General features: G+C 36.9%; 1 protein-coding gene across 1 annotated transcript; it reads right to left on the bottom strand.

Annotated features, from left to right (window-relative positions):
- Nucleotides 1–1,308: 1,308 nt before the first annotated feature.
- Nucleotides 1,309–15,842, bottom strand: Aasdhppt (aminoadipate-semialdehyde dehydrogenase-phosphopantetheinyl transferase). Its single transcript, XM_013009839.1, has 6 exons — nucleotides 15,562–15,842; nucleotides 13,563–13,788; nucleotides 6,774–6,895; nucleotides 6,108–6,269; nucleotides 4,031–4,102; nucleotides 1,309–3,046 (listed from the first exon to the last, which is right to left on the bottom strand). Exons 1-6 carry the CDS (start codon nucleotides 15,742–15,744, stop codon nucleotides 2,882–2,884), a joined length of 930 nt encoding a protein of 309 aa, XP_012865293.1. The 5' UTR covers nucleotides 15,745–15,842; the 3' UTR covers nucleotides 1,309–2,881.
- Between the last annotated feature and the right edge of the window lie 77 nt (nucleotides 15,843–15,919).

The following is a 15,919-nucleotide window of genomic DNA, read 5'->3' as shown; positions in this document are numbered from 1 at the left end:
GGCACATTTATATTCTATGTTATATGCTTATTGGCTGATTATTAATGTTCTTTATAAAAACTTGGTAAAGTACATTCTCTAGGTGCCCACTTGCTACTTTATAAGTTAACCACTGAGAACACTCCTCTAAGTGAGAAGTGAGCTCAATTATTCTGCCAGTTTTACTTCTTAACTAGGACCCAGTGATTCCATCCCAATAATTCAGTCCTAAGAAAAGAGGATTATAAGCACATGCACGCGCGCACGTGCACACACACACACACACACACACTGTATGCACTAAGAGTATATACTCATATACACAATAAAATTACAAGTATGATAAAAGTTATCTCTGGAGAAGAAAGGATGATCAAATGGAAGCAGTCTTTAGCTGCATCTGCTTCAATCCTGAGATACAAAAACAAAAAAACAACACACCATGAATATCAACAAAGTCTTGAGAGTAATCAGTAATACAGACAATGAATGACAGTAATTCTGCTAGAGGATAAAAGGAGAATATGGCTGGAAGCTGGTGGCTCACAACTGTAATCCTAGCTACTCAGGAGGCTGAGATCTGAGGATCATGGTTCAAAGCCAGCTTGGACAAGAAAGTTGTGAGACTTAGCTCCAATTAACCATCAAAAAACCAGAAGTGATGCTGTGGCTCAAAGGGGTAGAGCATTAGCCTTGAGCAAAAGAGCTGAGAGACTTGGCCCAGGCCCTAGGTAAAAGCCCCACAACCTGAAAAAAAACAACAAAACAAAAAAAAAAGGAGTGTGTGCAATGTTAGCAAGAAGCTTTATATTGGTAATCAAATGGAAAATATGAGTGAAAGCAATAAATGCAAGTTACTTAAGATAATTAAAAGTAACAACAAATCAGTTTGGAGTTGGAAGTGGCCAGGTCCAGTGATTGGTCATCACCTCTAATACCAGCTCAGGAGATGAGGCAGGAGAATACAGAGTCGGAGGCAGATCTGAGTTACACAGTGAGTTCCAGGATAGTGAGATGCATAATGAGAACCTGTCTCAAAAAAAAAAATCCTCTGTGGTGAGAAGAGGTGAAACTGCTTGTCCTAAGGACAGTTAAATAAAGGAGGCAGTCATAGTAGTAGTATTTTTCTTCAGTAAAAGTAAAATATGGATCTATTTGTTTTGAAACGATGTGCATGTATAACTTGATTTAAAAACAGAAAAATGTAAAACCAAAAGCTAGCATACTGTCATGATCATAAAAATTCTGGAACTGTTTATCATTTTATTATTACAATGACAAGACAGGTGTTTTTCATATCACTATTACACTCAGGTAAATCTTCCTTGGTCATCTATAATGTTATTTATTATGCGTGGCATAACTGACCACACTTGATAAAATTAAGAACAAAAAACCATACTGTAACTTTTTTCCTAAGTATCTAATTTTATACAGTTTACACACAATTTTTAATGTTAGTAACAGAAACAATGACATTATTTTAGTTCTTGGTATTTAACAATTAGGCTAAGTTCCCAAGACATGCACTACAGCTACATAAGAGATTCTGTCATCAATATGATGGTCTTGACATCTTAATATATTATGTTTGCACTTTAAGTTCTACCCACTAAAGCGATGAACAAGAAACTCAGAAAAAAAAATGAATACAAAGAGCTGATAACAACACTGACATACCAAACTCATTTGTGATGAAAGAAATATAAATCTTAAAAATGACCAACTTTTCATTTATAAAGGCACAGAAAAAAAAAATCTATATAGTTGCCCAGGGAGTACAGAGTAGTAGTCACATGTTCACTTAACAACTTGAAGTATAACTTGGACAGCCTTTGTGAAGAACAAGCTAATACTTAGCAAATGCTCTAAAAATGTTAAGCCTTTTTAACCAGTCATTCCACTAAAAGCTTCCTTGAGAGCATAATTAAGCATGTACTTCAATACGAACAAAGGTTTTCACTGCACCACTGCTTAGAGTAATAAAATGGAGACAATAAAAGTGTTCAACCCGGAAGAAAACAAGGATACTCTGGCACAATTTTCTTACGGCAGGAAGGAAGCTTCACCTCAATACCATTCTCCTACACCTGCCTTAACATCTTCCTTTCTAAGAGTCTACTAATGATGAAAATGGTCACATGTTGCAACTAGACATGAGTGGATGGGGGAAATCTGGGGGTTTGGGAGGAATGTCTTCCTCCCTGGTAAAATCAACATTATAGAAGAAGTGGTCTTGTAGATGTAATTTGACGAAGGTAAAAAACTGAGTTATAGCAGCAGTTATTAGGATATAGGAAGAGGATGAGCTTAAGGCAAACTCAATAAATTGAGGCCAAGATGTCCTTAATATCACCTCAGAACTTGGTGTTAGGCAAAATAAAAATCTCTCCTTAAGAGCATCCTAACTTGTATTAGTCATACAAGAGTACTTTAGAACCAACACATTTATGTAATAGAGATGTTATGAGCAGGGGATGTAGTTTTTTTTTTAAATCCCAAAGAAATATGTTCCCTTAAAAAAAAAAAAAGACCCTGTTAATATGCATTCTTTTGATCAAGAAAACAGTCCGGGAAGATACCAAAGTTTTAAGAGTAGGTATCTGAAATAGAGGATTGAAATGCTTCCTTGATCATATTTGCATTTTTATTTTTTTTTACAATGCACATGTATCATCACCCTTTTCATATCCCTCAACACAATGCAATTTGGACTGGAATAGGTAAACATAAATTCTACTGGGCTGTGCTGAACTGGAGTTCTCTTTTGTAGTACTAAGAGTTTTGGGGTATTTTTAAAAACTTGGTTGTGAAGTCTGATAGTATCAAGTATTTATTTTTTTTAGTGAATTTGGGAGATTACAAACAATTTTCACTTTCCTTTTCTACGTAGGGAATCGTATCATGACTTAGAGCCATTTCGTATTAGAATTTCTTCTGTGAAGCAAAAACAGTCCCAAAATGAAGGGTCTTCAGGTGTCATGGGAACAGCAGATGATATTAAATCATTAAAGGTAAGAATAGTGAACTGCCTCTGGGATGGCTTAGAATCATCCTGAGCAGGGACCTAAAAGAAAAAATAAGTGTTTCATTACATATTAACCTTAAGATTGGTTTCATAAGAGCAAACTACACTGAAGTAGTATTAAATTACAATGTAGAAAATTACAACATATTAAATTATAACCAGGTATTGTTGCCTTCTATGTTACTATTGCCAATATAGCAAATAAAAATAATGAAACAGGAAGCATGGTTCTCCAACTTTTTGTACATAAAAGTTAATGCAAATGTCTTACAGCTAACATCCAAAAAGTACAAACCAGTAACCTTAAGGTAAAGGGATCCCCAAATCTGTAATTTTAGCAAGAAGTGGTCCACCAGTAACCTTCTGAGAAATATTATTTGTCTAATAACATATCTTTAGGAAATTACTTAACATGAAATTTAAACTCATTTCTATTCTGAAATAGATCCTTTGTTCAAGAACCTAACCCTAACCTATCCTTTAATGTTCTAATATAGGTCAAGCACCCCAATGAGAAAATCTGAAATCTAAAATGGTCCATAAATCCAAGCTTTAAGTCCAACATAACTCCACAAATGAAAAAGTCTATACCTGACCTCCTATGACAGGTCACAGTCAAAACATAGGCAGACCAAATACACTATATAAAATTACCTTCAGATTCTGTGAAGAAAGTGTATCAATGAACTGACAGTAACATATGGCATGCTATGATACAGTCTCCCACGTGTTTGACCATAGGGTATTACTTTAAGGAGGAAAGGAAGTTCCATTTTCAAGGTAATGCTATTACTCACCCTTTATATTCAATACAGCCCCAATTTCACCAAAAATAAACTCCTGTTAAACATGACTCAAATAGTGAACATAGTGAATTTTGATAGGAAGTATGAAGTAATACCAATTTTTTTTGCAGCACTTTTTTTGTATAACAAGCACATAACATGTTCTTTGGAACAAAAAACAAGCAACAAAAAAAAATCCACCACAATCTCTAACCAAAAAAAGCCAAAGAAACTTTACCTCCTGATATCTAGATCCATCAGGTTTCCTAAGAGCTACGGCAACAAAGTGGTGATCATCTATTTTGCTTTCCTAAAATATGAAAGGCAAGTAAATACAGGTTATTAAATATATAAATCTAGATAGTTTAACTTTTTTGAAGTCTCCTTAGTCCCTCCTTCTCCTTCTCTAAGTCAAATAATAGACAACCCAGATAAAACTTTGTACTCAGTTGTTAATAGTAATTTGCCTTTGTGTATTATAGCATCAGTAATCTGAAATAATGCTCATTTTTAATTTGATGGTTCTTAATGATCACTGGCTCACATATGTAATCCTAGCTACTCAGAGTCTGAGATCTAGAGAATCTCTGTTCAAGGCCAGCCTGGGCAAATAAATTCACTAAACCTCATCTCTAATTAGGATAGTAGGAGTTAGCAGGTTGTGTTTTGGCTACCCTGTGGAGTATATATAGAAAAATGATGGCCAAAAAAGGCAGATGAAACAAAACTCTTGTACTCTGTTTATATGACATGGAACAAAACTCCTTAAATGACAGAATTGCTTCCTGTCTTAACAGGTTTGGGGGGCGGGGGGATCCTGGAATTTGAACTCAGGGCCTGGATGTTGTCCTTGAGCTTTTTTGCTCAAGTGTAGCACTCTACCACTTGAGCCACATCTCTACTTCCATAGTAACAGTTTTTGGCAAATCTCTTTGGCAAAATACTTTTATTCCCCTAGTTCCTGATACTGTTCTCTCATTTTACATCTTATCATTTTAGTTAACTCTCTTTCTTATCTTCTTCCATAAATACGAGTATTCTCAGGCTCTGACCCAGGCCTTTCTCTCTTCTAAATGGCTTCAAGCTGAGCTTCTCTTCGTACATTCAATTTACAGTTGTTCCTTATGTAATCTCATAGCTTCAACAACAAACCCTGTGGTTTCAATTACCCTCACCAGGTTAATGGTTATACAGCATCTTATTAACTCAGCTGTCCTTTTCACTGGACTACTTGATATCTTCATTTGGGTGCTTCAGTGCTATCTCAAACTTAACCCCTACTTGTTATCCATTGTCCTACATCTCAATGAACAATCCTATAAGCCAGAGTCCAGCTCCTAACATCTTTGACACCTCATTTCCTTAATCTCCAAATACCATTCCAAGTGAGTTGGCTCTTTTAAAACACAAACTGGACTTTATCATTCTTTTCATTCTCTTGAGGAAATTAGCATGTCTCCTACCACGTCTACTCACTACCATCTTCGGGAGACCTGACCTCCTTTCTCAGCATATTATTCAAGTGATTATAGCAGAAGACCACATAATAATATAGCCCATTTGTTGGGCCCTTGACACTTAACAAGCACAGGACCTATCACAGCAGACCCCTTCCTTGGCCACACTGACTGGTCTAGAAGCTAAGTCAGGGAATCCTTTCTCCAGGGTTTTGGGGCTTGGAAGAGAAAGGGAATTCATCAGTTGAGTTTTCTAACTGTAAGCTTCATGAGCGGCAGCAGCCATGTTTCCTGATCAGATCAGAGAAACTGAGAAGGCTGCTGTGTAGAATGAAACTCAAAGATGAGGGAAAACAATCCAAGACATAAGAAGGCAAAAGTAAGTGATAAAATAAGCAGAGTACTTCAGCCCTACTTGTAGCTCATTCTGAGGTTCAGTAACTAAATCATGATTAGCAGCCTAGAAACATGTCTTCTTGGCTTTAATGAGTCATTAGCATCCAAGGATTACTAACGGCAGAAAGAGGCCAAAAATCTTTTAATGCTGCTAATGATTCCCCATGTGTGATCTAGCATCCTAAGTCTGAATCTCTCAAAAATCCCCTCATCATGACAGAGCCAATACCAACTACCTTCGGCTGCTCCCACACAAAGCCCTACTACAGGGCCTCCATTTCTTTCCTAGTCTACTTAACTTATTGTGACACATCATTCGAGCGTTCTCTATCGCATCAAGCATGCAATTCAGGTCCTATTAAATTTTAATCCCTCTGTACATCACCTTTACAACAACAATAAATTCAATAACTAGCCACCCCATACTAATCTTATACAGGAAAGAATACAGGATTGTCTTACCTCAAAGGACCATTCTTTTTCTTCCTCCCCATCCAGGAATAAACGTGTTTCTTTATAAACTTGGCCTATATCCAGGTTTAATGGAGCTATATCAAATTCAAGGCGCTGTAATTCAAATCCAAGTCCAACACCAATGGCTTTTATGAAGCTCTCTTTCAGTGCCTAAGATACAGACATTTTGTTCTCTGAATTAAATAGGTAAAGTTGTTCATAAAAATCTCTAGTCCCAACAGATCTGGATCTCTAGCTATATACCATGTTATGGCTGTAGGCTACATTTTTTTTTCTGTCCAAATTGTAGCATAGAAACAAACTATGCATGTGACATTCTGGAAAAATCACTCTAAGCGTTCTGTGCCTATGTTCTCATGTGTAAAATGTAATGACAAAACAGCATTTTCCTCCCCACAGGACTGATAAGAAAACTAAGTTAAAGAACAAGTATCTTCTAATTGAGCTCAAAATATATATTATTTACTCCAAATAAATGTTATTATAATGTAATACTGTGTGTATAAAAATCATTAAAGCTCTCAGGTAATCACTCAGTTACCTGGAGCACTCCATAGTACTATGCGGTAACCAAAGGATTTTTACTCCTACTTTTAGAGAAAAGTAATGGAGCCACTATAGATCTTTGTATTTAAAATTAGAAAAAAATTATACCCAGTTCCTGTAAAACATATCCAGTTGAGTCCATTCATCATTAAAACTTCTGATTGTTTCCCATTCTTTGTTGGTAAACTTTCTTTTCATAATATGAAAGAATTCTGGAATTGAACCACGTCCTGTCAAGTAGAAAATATAGAATTAAAAATAGCTGTTTTATTAAAAACAAGAACAAAAAGACAAGAACAAGAACAAAATATCAGAAAATCCAGGTAAGGCTGAATGAAGGCAATAGTCTACCATAAAATGCAGGTTAGCCTAGACACAGAAGAGTACTTTAAGAGGAATCAATAGAATTATAAGCTATTATTAAATAAACCGAAACGCATATATAGTTGTGCCAAATGACGTTACTTTTTCAATGCTGTGATAAAATTTAGCAGCCAAATCCATTGTCTTAGGCTTCTTTCCTGTGGTAAATTTTAAATACCTAAATCAAAGTTCCTTTTTTAATTGATTCATTTTATTTATTTTCCTTGTGATGCTAAGGATCAAATCCAGGGCCTTTCCTGTGTTAGGCAAGTGTTCTACACCTTAGTAACATTCTTAGCCCAAATTTCTTATATTTAATAGAAAAACTTCTCAGAAATCCACAAGAAACACTCCCCAAAATGGAGTTGTAAGGAAGTAATTCTTTTGTTGCAAGTATCTTCCAACAGTTTCTTCAAAGAGAAACAAATTTAATTTTGTTGTATAGTTGTTTCTGTGAAGTTATTTTCTTCTTAAATCTATCTTTAAACTCCAATATCCCAAAGACAACAATATATTATGTAGTATTGGAAAAATAAGTGGAAAATAAGAGATACAACTCAAAAGATTAGATTTTCAGAACTAAACTAAAACACAGAACAAAACACTTGGTAAGCTTTCTCTATTTTTCCAAAACATTAAGATTATATGTTCATCTTTACCTCTAGACAGTTACTTTATATCATTCTTTTATTCCACAAATATGCAGAGTATGTACAAATATAATACAATTATGCAATACATTAACATTAATAGTTTAAAACATATCATAGTTCTTGACATTGTACATTAGGCATATAATAGATCCAAGGTTTGGAAACAGAAACATTTGTCAGATGAAGAGATGAATGTTTATTTTTATTTATTAAGTTACTTCCTAAATGTTCTGTATCTTTTATCTTTAGTTTGTTACTGCATTATTTCCCAGAAAACCATTTGGAGGTGAGTCCCAGTACAGGCTCTGTGAATGTAGCTGATTTACCCCAACATCCATTTCTTTTTTTTTTTTCCTAACCCTAACCCTACCCGACATCCATTTCTATACAATGGAATGCTATACTTCTCTCAGAAAGAATGACACTGCCCCATTTGTTAGGAAATGGTAAGACTTGGAAAAAAATCATATTAAGTGAAGTAAGTCAGACCCAAAGAAATATAGATCCCATGTTTTCCCTCATTTGCAATAATTAGTATATGTCTAAGATAATGTTATCAGATGAGCAGAAAAGCTATGTACATATGACCATGTAAGATAATGCTAAGCGAAATGTACCCTAAGATATGGACACAAGAGCTCTTTCTTTGTTGTTGTTGTTTTTAATGTACTATGTGATTTTTTTTTGTTTCCTTTGTATGTTCTTCCCCCTATGGTATATCCCCTGTTGTCACTGTACTTGATTTTGGTACCCTGAATCTTGTATATACATTTGTCTAATTTGTGGGGAGGGGAAGGGGAATAACAAAGCAATGAAACAAGGACATAAGATGACCCATTGCAACAATGATAGCTGTAAGACACTATATTGGAAATGAACTTTACAACTTGGGGGGGGGGAGGGACCGGAAGGGGGTAGAGAAGTGAAGGAGGTGGGAGAGGGAAGGGATAGTGGGAGAACATCAAAGGAGGGGGTAACAATGCTCAACAAGAACTGTACTCACTCATGTACTGTAACTCCTCTATACAGCATCTTTACAATAAAGTTTTTTTTTAAAAAATACTCAACTCCAAACATGGCACTACCAACTAGTTGGCTACGATTTTTAAAGAGACAGCTGCCAACTCACTTCTTTTCTGAACTTCAAAAGGTTGTAAATGGGGGGGTTACAATTTAATATGTCCACCTAAGTGTCCAGTGTTCCTGAGTAAGAGCCACCTCTTCTCTCATTCTCCCCCAACCCGTCTGTTCACTCCCATCCCCACTCACGGCACATTTCCCACTCTTTATCACATAGGTCCATTGTGTATGCTTGCTCTACTTGTCCTCTATTCCCATATTTATTCATTCATTCAACCTCTCATACTAGCCTCCCCCTTAATACCTCATTCTTTATAGGCATTTCTTATAGAAAGAATTAAGTCTGGGGGGAAAAAATGTTAAATGCTGTAACTGAATTACTGGAATGTAATCATTAACTACCCCATGGAATTCAGCAATTAGAATTCTAAAAACATTGAAGTGCTAGATGTAGGAATATGATGAACAAAACATACCCTGCCTTTACAGAGCATAATTTCTCCAATAGTAACCAAGTATCTCTCTAGTACTTAGGTCATTACTCCAAATTCAGATGTCTTATAGTCTTCAAAAACATTTCTGATGTTCCTATGTGATACTTTAGGTCACAATAAAAGTTCCTGTTCATTTTTTAAGCACTGAAATATTAAACTGCGATGTTAACAGTCCTATCCTTTGGGGTCAATGGATGGATCTTTTTGATGGTCTATAGCTTATTTTTCATTTCCTTACTGAGAATAAGTAGAAGCCACTCAATGAAAACTGCTTTATTCCTGTATACCTAGCACGAGCAGGCTAAAGAACACCTAAAAAAAGAAAATAAGCTTCCAAAAATTACTATATCTGACTAAAGCACATGAGCAATAAACTGTTTCCTCTTGAATGGACTGTAATAAATATTATATATGATAATAGAAGGTCCAGCTTAATTTGGATTTGGAAGACAATATTATTTAAGTGGAACTGTAGTCTTTACAAAAAATCCCAAACTCCTAAAGTTAAAAAGATGTGCCTGTCATGACTTTACAATATCCTTTTGTTGATTTCTTCAAGTTTTCATTTTATAACCTCTAAGAAGCCTTTTCAGTTTTAACTAAATATAAGGCAATCAAGAGAAAAATTAAATATGTATGCTTATTTAAAAAACTGATTACACAATCACAACCAAGCAATCATACAACTCATTAACTACGTCTAAAAGTTCCCAATATGAACACATGTTCATATACTTTTGAGACATCTAATCCACAAAATAAGAAATATGACAGCATGAGGAACATATAATTTTGTAACTATTAAGCCAAAGCACAACAGCACCACACTGTGGCATTATGAGGGAAAACCACAGCTTGCAAATATTCTATCGAGCGTATAGTTTAAAAATCATTGGAAATCATAAGAAATAAATCTACACTCAAGGCTTTTAGTTTGTGCAAATGCTTCCATTTTCCATTATCTTTTATGATATTAAATGAGGAATAAACCAGAAAAATCAGGAAAAGTCAGTAAAGAAACTAAAGACATAAAAATAAAAGCATCAAGTGTTCTACCTACTCTGGATACTAGGATACATGATTTTTCTTGCAAACCCATTATGGAAGGCCTGCTGTCTTTCAGAATTTATAAGGAGAATAATAACTGTGACATACTTTCAAGGTAACTTTAAGGTAATAATAAATTAAAGGTTATGGAAATAATAATAAAGGAAAATCTCTTAGGCATAGTAGAAAAATAAACTGGTCCTTTAAACTATGTATAGTTATTGGACTTATAAATTAGCAATCCTCCTAATAATACTATACACATTCAGGTATGTCAGTTTTCTATTTAGTCATCTGATTGAACATTTAAGAACTTAGTAAATATATTTATATGTAAGATAAATGGAAAACGAGTTCGTTTAATAGAGATTGATCCTTCATCTTATAGCTTTTATCTTTAAGGAAGGTAATGTTGGATATTAAATATATGTTTTGCAATGATAAGAAATAGTAAGACCAGAGAGCTACTGATTTTTCCTTCCAACTTTTTTCTCCCTTTGAAATGGGAATGTCCATCCTACACCTAGGCATAAGCCCTGGGAACCTGGTCTTCCAGCATCATTCTTAGTGATATTACTTACTTGACATCTCTAGAGGAAAGGAGTTAGGTAGTATAAAAAGTAAAGTACTCAATAAATGTTAGCTTTAAGGTTGTTGAGGTAGTTATTATGAAACATATATCCCCTTTCACCAACTGTTTCATCAGATTTTGAAATGTTTTCCCCAAGTACATTGTGTGGTTAATCTTATGGTTTCTTCTTACTCTTCTAAGCTTAAAAAGATATCCTTCCTTCAGATACACAATTCTCCTATGTTCTAGTAACTATTACTTTTGTATAAAGTTCCCATGACCTACTTGACAAGGGACATACACCTAGGAGAAAAACTTTCTTTTCTAGAGCTATCATTATAATCTCTCCTGCCCTGCCACCAACAATGGGTGATGGGGGAAAGAAATGGCTTACCTTAGTGAACATGGCAAAGGCAACAAGGAAAAAGACTTTCCAATTTCCTACCTGAGACTTTCACTCAAGATGATGGATTATCAAATCCATCACTTGTTTCTTTCAATATACTATTGATGCCTTCCCCCAAACAGACTGTTTTAAACACACTTTCCTCACCTATACTAATAAGCACAAGCAAGTCAAATCATCCAAAGAAACAGATCACCCTACAAGTAATACTAAATCCATTACATGGTAATAATTCTAGTGACAACCAGAAAATACCTCCTCTTATCAAGCCTACCTCAGAAAGATAAATGGTGCACGTTCTTGTATAAGTGGAAGCTAGAGCTAAAATACAACTATATATCAGAACTTGTACATGGAGTTTTGTATTTCCACCCAAACTAACTAAAGGAGGGTACATGAAGGGGAGGATTACAAAGGTATAATTCCTCTGAACATCTAAAGGATGTAACTTGTAAGGAGGGAGGGGAGGGTAAAAGTGAAATAAAGAATGAAAATGCCCCAGAAGCATTGTACTCACACCTGATTTATGAAATCGTAACTCAAAAGTAACTATTTAAAAAAATCTCCTTTATGTGTCAGTGGACACAGTGACAGCTTTCTGGTGATAGAACAAGCAAAAGAAGGAAGAGGGCACACTTATATATTGTGATTAAATAATTGTGATTAATCAAAGAAGATCAATCAGAAAAGCTGGGAGGAACAAAAAGTTGAATAAAACATTAGAAGAAAATGGAATCTTCCTTTTTTGCTCTACTACCTTCTCAACTAAATGCCTCAATTAGGCCAAGAACTAATGGCTCAAGCCTGAATCCTAGCTATTCAGGAGGCTGAGATGAGGATTGAGGTTTGAAGCCAGCCTAGGTATGAAACTCTGTGACTCATGTTTCCAGTTAACTATTAGAAAACCACATGGAAAAAATTGTATTAAATGAAGCAAGCCAGAAACATAGGCCCTATGGTTTCCCTTATCTGCAATAACTAGCATATGTCTAGGACAACCAGAAGCTATGTACATATGACCATATAACCTGATGCTAAATGAAATGAACCCCAAGATAGGGACACAAGAGGTTTTATCTTTGTTGCTGTTCTTTTTAATGTAATTATAATGTACTATGTGATTTTTGTTTTGCTTGTTTCTTTGTATATCCCTGTATTTGATTCCAGTGTCCTGCATCTTGTATATACATTTTTCTAATTTTGGGAGGGGAAGGAAAATAACAAAAAGCTGAAATAAGGATTCAGGATGACTCACTGTAATAATGAGATGTACAAGACAGTATATTGAAAACGAACTTTACAACTTTGGGGGGGGTTGGGGAGGGAAGGAATGGTAGGAAAAAACAAAGGAAGGTGTAACAATGCTCAACAGGAAATGGACTCATTACTTCGTTCATGTAACTGTAACCCCTCTGTACAGTATCTTTACAATAAAAAAATATATATTAAGAAAAAGAAAACCAGAAGTGAAGCAGTGGTTCAAAGTACTACCCTTGAGCAAAAGAGCTCAGGGATAGCACCTAGGCCCTGAGTTCAAGACCTATGACTGACAAAAAAATAGTTTCAATCAGTGGTTACTTATTTATTCAGTCTTAATCATAAATCAACAATGCACACCAAGTAAAATGGTAATAAAGTCTGTTTCCCACAGGCACTACGGCCAGGCAAGTATTAATCTGTTGAGCCAATCTTTACAGTATAGTTGTGCTCTTAAGGATTAATGGCTTCTACCTTTCTGATTTTAGAAAATCTCAAGAACAGCTCAAAGCTACAAAAATTTACAAGTTAGCCAAGCTCTGACAGCTCACACACACATGAAATCCTAGCTACTCAGGAGGCTGAGATCTAGAGGATCAAAGTTCAAAGCCAAACCCCTCCCCCCCCCCGAAAAAAACCCACAAAAAAAATGGTGAGACTCCATCCTCGATTAACCAGCAAAATGCTGAACTGGGGATTTAGTTCAAGTGGTAAGAGTGCCATCCGTGAGCAAGAGAGCTGAGTGAGAAGATGAGGTCCTCTGTCCCAAACCCCAGTGCCATCAAAACAAAAATAAAAACTAAACTTTACTTCTGGGCAATGCATTACATGTATCCCTAATAATGTATAATTTCTTGTTCTTGTAGAAATCTGGTGATATTAAGGGGAAAATATCCTTTTCAGATGTATGCTGTTGTATACTGAATATCTTTAGTATATCTCCCAGCCTGCAATTACACAATAATTAACAACTGAGATATCAAGGTGCTTAACTTCAACTTCTACATAATAAAAACGTAACATTACCTGGGAAACTAGTCTTCATTATATCAATCCCAACTTGAAGCTCAGGTTCAGCAGCAAGCACAGCATAGTCCCCTTGATGAGAGATGTTAAAGTTGAAATTGGGGTAAGGATTTAATGAGTCCTTTGCAAGAATTGGTTTTCCCTTTGCTGTTCTTTGCAAACGAATATGATTCCAAGGAATATGCAATTTCTCTGCAATTAATTTCCTTATCATCAGACGACCAGCCTGTTAAGTATATAAAACATTAATTATATATGGACATTACTAAACATCATTATACATTACTTTGTAATTATACATTATACATTTACTTTGTAAAGTTTTGAAAGTACATATATATTACATGCATATCACATTTCTTAGTAATTACCTATCTATGTGCTTTAAGTATTGAGGATTATTTCATGTTTTTATGTATCGATTTGGACTGTTAATTAGAGCAAAACATTTTGTAGTATTGGGGTACAGTATATAAACTAACTTCTAACATTGACTATTTCTCAGTTTCTAGATTTTCTATTAAAAAATGTTGCAAGAAGGCCTATTATACTTACATCCACACACATACAAGTTTTCAACAGCCTCTATCACTTAGCTGCAAAAAATTAGAAAGGCATAACCCATTTTGTTCCATTCACTCACACCTCCATTAAAAAATCACTAAAAATGCACAAAAATTCTCTCAAGGATATGAAATGACAACACATATGGTTGTTTTGAAAATATCCTTCCAGATTTTTAGCCTTCCACTAAAACAGTAACTTTAAAAAGATTTGCCAATTCACTTTTTTTTCCCATTCCTTATAAACCATAAGGAGTGTCATAAACATTCACCCAATATGCCTTCAAAAAACATCAACAATGCCATGTGTCAATGGATCACACCTGTAATCCTGCTACTCAAGGAGGCTGAGATCTGAGGATCCAAGCCAGCCCCTGAGAGAAAGTCTATGAGACTCTTACCTCTAATTAATCACTGATAAAGCAGAAGTGGCCCCGTGGCTCAAGTGGTAGTTATCCTTGGGCAAAAGAAGCTCAGGGACAGCGCCCAAAGCCAGAGTTCAAGCCCCAACACAGGGGGAGAAGAAAAAAAGTGTGTGTGTAAAGTCTAGTATATATTTGATTTAAAGGTACCAATAATTTCAAGAAAAACACATCTTGGAAGTGACAGTGATCAGCGATTATTTCAAGCTACACAATTAAGATGCTTATTTTGAAATGCAATTCCCATGTGTTGCTCGAAAACATATTAAAATACACACTTTTTTTTTTAAATAGCATTTCCCAAGCTATCTAGCCAGGAAATTCACAACCTGGGCTTGAATTTGTTAACAGGCTGGCCTAGGCCTCTCCCAGTCTCACCACGCACAGAACTGGGAGCAGTTAAGTCACACTGTCAGTGTTTTCCAGGGTTTCACATGTACATTAGCGGTTCGGAGAGTGCTGGGATTAATTTGGTAACATTAAAAAATAAAATAAAATCAAAGTGCCTGACTCAGTCCTCGCTATCCAGGAGGCTGAGAGCTGAGGACTGCAGTTCCAAGCCAGCCCTCGCCCGGGCAGGAAAGTCTGTAAAACTCAACTCCAATTATTTTTCTCAAAGAAGTCAGAAGTGGAGTCGTGGTTCAAGTGGTAGAGCGCCAGCTCTGAGCAAAAACCAGCTCGGGGACAGAGCCCAGGCCCTGAGTTCAAGCCCTAACTAAATGATCATGAAAGTATTCACCACGGGGGAAAACACTGTCACTCGTAGGCCTTCGGGGCCCCGCTCCGCGGTTCGCAGGGTCTCGCGGGGGTGCGCAGGGCCGGGCCCGGCGGCTGACAACGCGGGGAGCAGGCCGCACGCCCGGGCCCCGCAGGCCGGCCGGTCCCGCCCCGGCCCCCCACAGGCCGTAGGAGACTGGGACCCACGGCCGGGACGGAAGGTGGGTCTCCGCCCAGCCCAGCCCGCCGCCCCCGACATCGACTTCCTCGGTGCTAGATACCAAAGCCCTGGAGTACCATGGCTGCCTTGGCGTCCCGGGCGAAGACGAACTGGCCAATGCGCTCCTTCTCCTCGGGCTGGATAGATCGCACCGCCAGCAGCCATTCGGCTCGGCTCGGTAGCCAAGTGCCACAGGAGAAGGCCCAGCGCACGCCCTCCATGGATGGCACCAAGCACAACCGCTTGGCTGGGAAAACCATATACAACACGGACCGGGCCGCCACCTGAGGACTGATGGCGCGGATGCTACGCGGCCCCGCCCCTTCTCCCCTCCGCGGCGGCTGTGCGTAGAAGGCGGGACATCCTTTACGTCATCAGTCCCCACCCTTTTTCCCAGGAAACTGCGAATAGGAGTGCGACGTCGCGCTACGTCAA

This window comes from Dipodomys ordii, unplaced genomic scaffold (assembly GCF_000151885.1).
Source record: "Dipodomys ordii isolate 6190 unplaced genomic scaffold, Dord_2.0 Scaffold10, whole genome shotgun sequence".
In the NCBI taxonomy this organism is placed as follows: domain Eukaryota; kingdom Metazoa; phylum Chordata; class Mammalia; order Rodentia; family Heteromyidae; genus Dipodomys; species Dipodomys ordii.
This window is presented reverse-complemented; position numbering and strand designations above follow the sequence as displayed.

Coding starts and splice junctions, on each gene's coding strand:
- Aasdhppt (XM_013009839.1), bottom strand. CDS start 15,744: ATGGTTTTCCCAGCCAAGCGGTTGTGCTTGGTGCCATCCATGGAGGGC. Junction 6,896..13,562: donor AATGAAGACTAGTTTCCCAG/GTAATGTTACGT, acceptor TCTACTTGACAG/GACGTGGTTCAATTCCAGAA. Junction 3,047..4,030: donor ATGGATCTAGATATCAGGAG/GTAAAGTTTCTT, acceptor TTTTTCTTTTAG/GTCCCTGCTCAGGATGATTC.